The 1,886-nt window shown below is 36.5% G+C and overlaps 1 protein-coding gene across 6 annotated transcripts in view; it reads left to right on the forward strand.

Moving 5' to 3' along the window:
- Positions 1-1,886, forward strand: part of LOC103132194 (uncharacterized) — a 35,486-nt gene that overhangs the window by 23,716 nt on the left and 9,884 nt on the right. For 2 of the 6 annotated variants that reach the window (XM_016667217.1, XM_016667215.1), the window contains exon 4: positions 162-226. The exons of 3 other annotated variants lie outside the window; for them this stretch is intronic. In XM_016667217.1, coding sequence (XP_016522703.1) covers positions 162-226 — 65 coding nt within the window. Of the gene's footprint in view, positions 1-161; positions 227-509; positions 894-1,886 lie in introns of those variants that run through there. One more of the 6 variants, XM_016667212.1, reaches the window with a different exon arrangement.

Genomic DNA, 1,886 nt, shown 5'->3' on the forward strand with positions numbered 1-1,886 from the left:
CCTCATAAAGAACTAGTTCTCTATCGGGTCCATGAAGGTGTTGAGTTTCCAGCATCTCAGCATCAACAGTTTTCAGGACGAGTCCAGAGTGACAAAGACGTCCTCAGAGAAGGACGAATCAGACTCCATGTGTCCAGACTGAGGACTGAAGACTCTGGTCTGTATCTGTGTGACGTGATGACAGATTATGGATTCAACTCTGGAAGATGTCGACTCAACGTTACTGGTGAGTTTGAGCTCCAAAAAATGTTTCAGGTTTTTCTGTTAATCATCTAAGAATTTGTTGCTCTCATGTCGTTTAGCTCAGAAATATTTTCTCTTTTCATTTCTGTTAATATTTCGACCGTTTGCTTCAACAGTGGTTTATTGTGTCCTTTCTATTGCCTTTTCTAAAATTCAAAGCTAAAAACATCATAAAACAAATTAAAACATTTTACATGAACATCAGTTTCTCTGACCAAACATCTCTAATGATACATAAAACATTTTTATTTCAATAAATTTTCCAGCTTCTTCTGCAGTCTTTAATCATCTTAAAAAAGATTCAACATCAGACAGAAAAGATTCAGCATCAGACAGTCGAGGACGGATCGGCCTCTGTGTTTTACTGGGACTGACAGCAGCTCTAATCACAGTTTTACTGATCAAACATGGATCCAGAACTCTTCTAGTGAATTGGCTGATGATGAACTTTAATTCAACCGTTTAATTGAACCCTGAATCTTCAGGAAGCAGCTGATGGATCCTGAAATCGTTTTGGTTTCTACTTTGGTAAACAGAGGAGATCGTGGACTCCAGTCCTGACAGCAGAAACATTCCAGATCAACCACTGTTAGAGATTTTTCGGTATTATCATTTTATTATTACTTTAGTTCACATTCAGTCTATAGATCATTGTGATTTTCAGTTTAAAGTGTTCTCTTCCTCATGTGTGTATGAACTGACCTGGAGGTCACGACTGTCTGTTCATCTTCATGTGAAACAGTTAACTCTGTGTTTCTCTGACCTTAAATTCTTATCAACCAGAATGCCTCCTAACTGCCTGTGTGCAGTCGTATTTTGTCTTGTTAACAGTTTGACCGAGATTTGAACCGGGCTCAGACCGTAGATCAGATATCACACCTGGAACTGGGTTGCTAGTTGTTTGGGTTAGAAGTTTTACGACCTCTGTTGTTTTTCTTGACTGCCCCCTTGGCTGTTTTTCTTTGACAATAAAACAGGGGCTCACGCGGAAGCAGACCAGAACGCTCTGTGAACGGCTCGGAGGAGCTGTTGACAGAGTCTTCTCCTTTTGCAAAAGCTTGGCCATAAAATTCATATACGTTGTCTGTGGTTTTTTTTTTATGTAGGTTCGAAAGGAAAAATCCAGATCAACCATCACAATGTTTTACAGCTGGTGTTGAAGGGTTTCTGCTCATGTGTTAATACATAAATAACAATACTGTTGTTGTTTAAAACTTTCCTACTGTGGTTTTATTTTTCCCAGGGACTGTTGCTGTAGTTTTGTTGTTCACTTTGACATAACTTTGGAAATGCAGCTGTGTTTCCAAGACAATTATTTCTAACAAAGTTAAAGAACTTGAACTTTAAACCTAAAGAATAAATTTGGGTTTAACTGTAAAATTCATAATTTGTAGATAGTTTTTTTTTCTATTTGCAATAACATTTAATGAAGTAAGAAATTATTTTTATTCAGTATTGTACTTAAAGATAATTTAATTCTTGTTTTCAGTTTTTTAAAGATTCAGTGACCTGAACTGTTCTGTTTAATGCTTTGATGCTCATGACCATCATCATCTGCTCTTCCTACGATGTTTATTCATGAATATTTATTAATTTACTGTAAAATCATTTGACTTTATGTGACGGTTTCCTGATAAGTTTTA

Source organism: Poecilia formosa, unplaced genomic scaffold, assembly GCF_000485575.1.
Source record: "Poecilia formosa unplaced genomic scaffold, Poecilia_formosa-5.1.2 Scaffold953, whole genome shotgun sequence".
NCBI lineage: Eukaryota > Metazoa > Chordata > Actinopteri > Cyprinodontiformes > Poeciliidae > Poecilia > Poecilia formosa.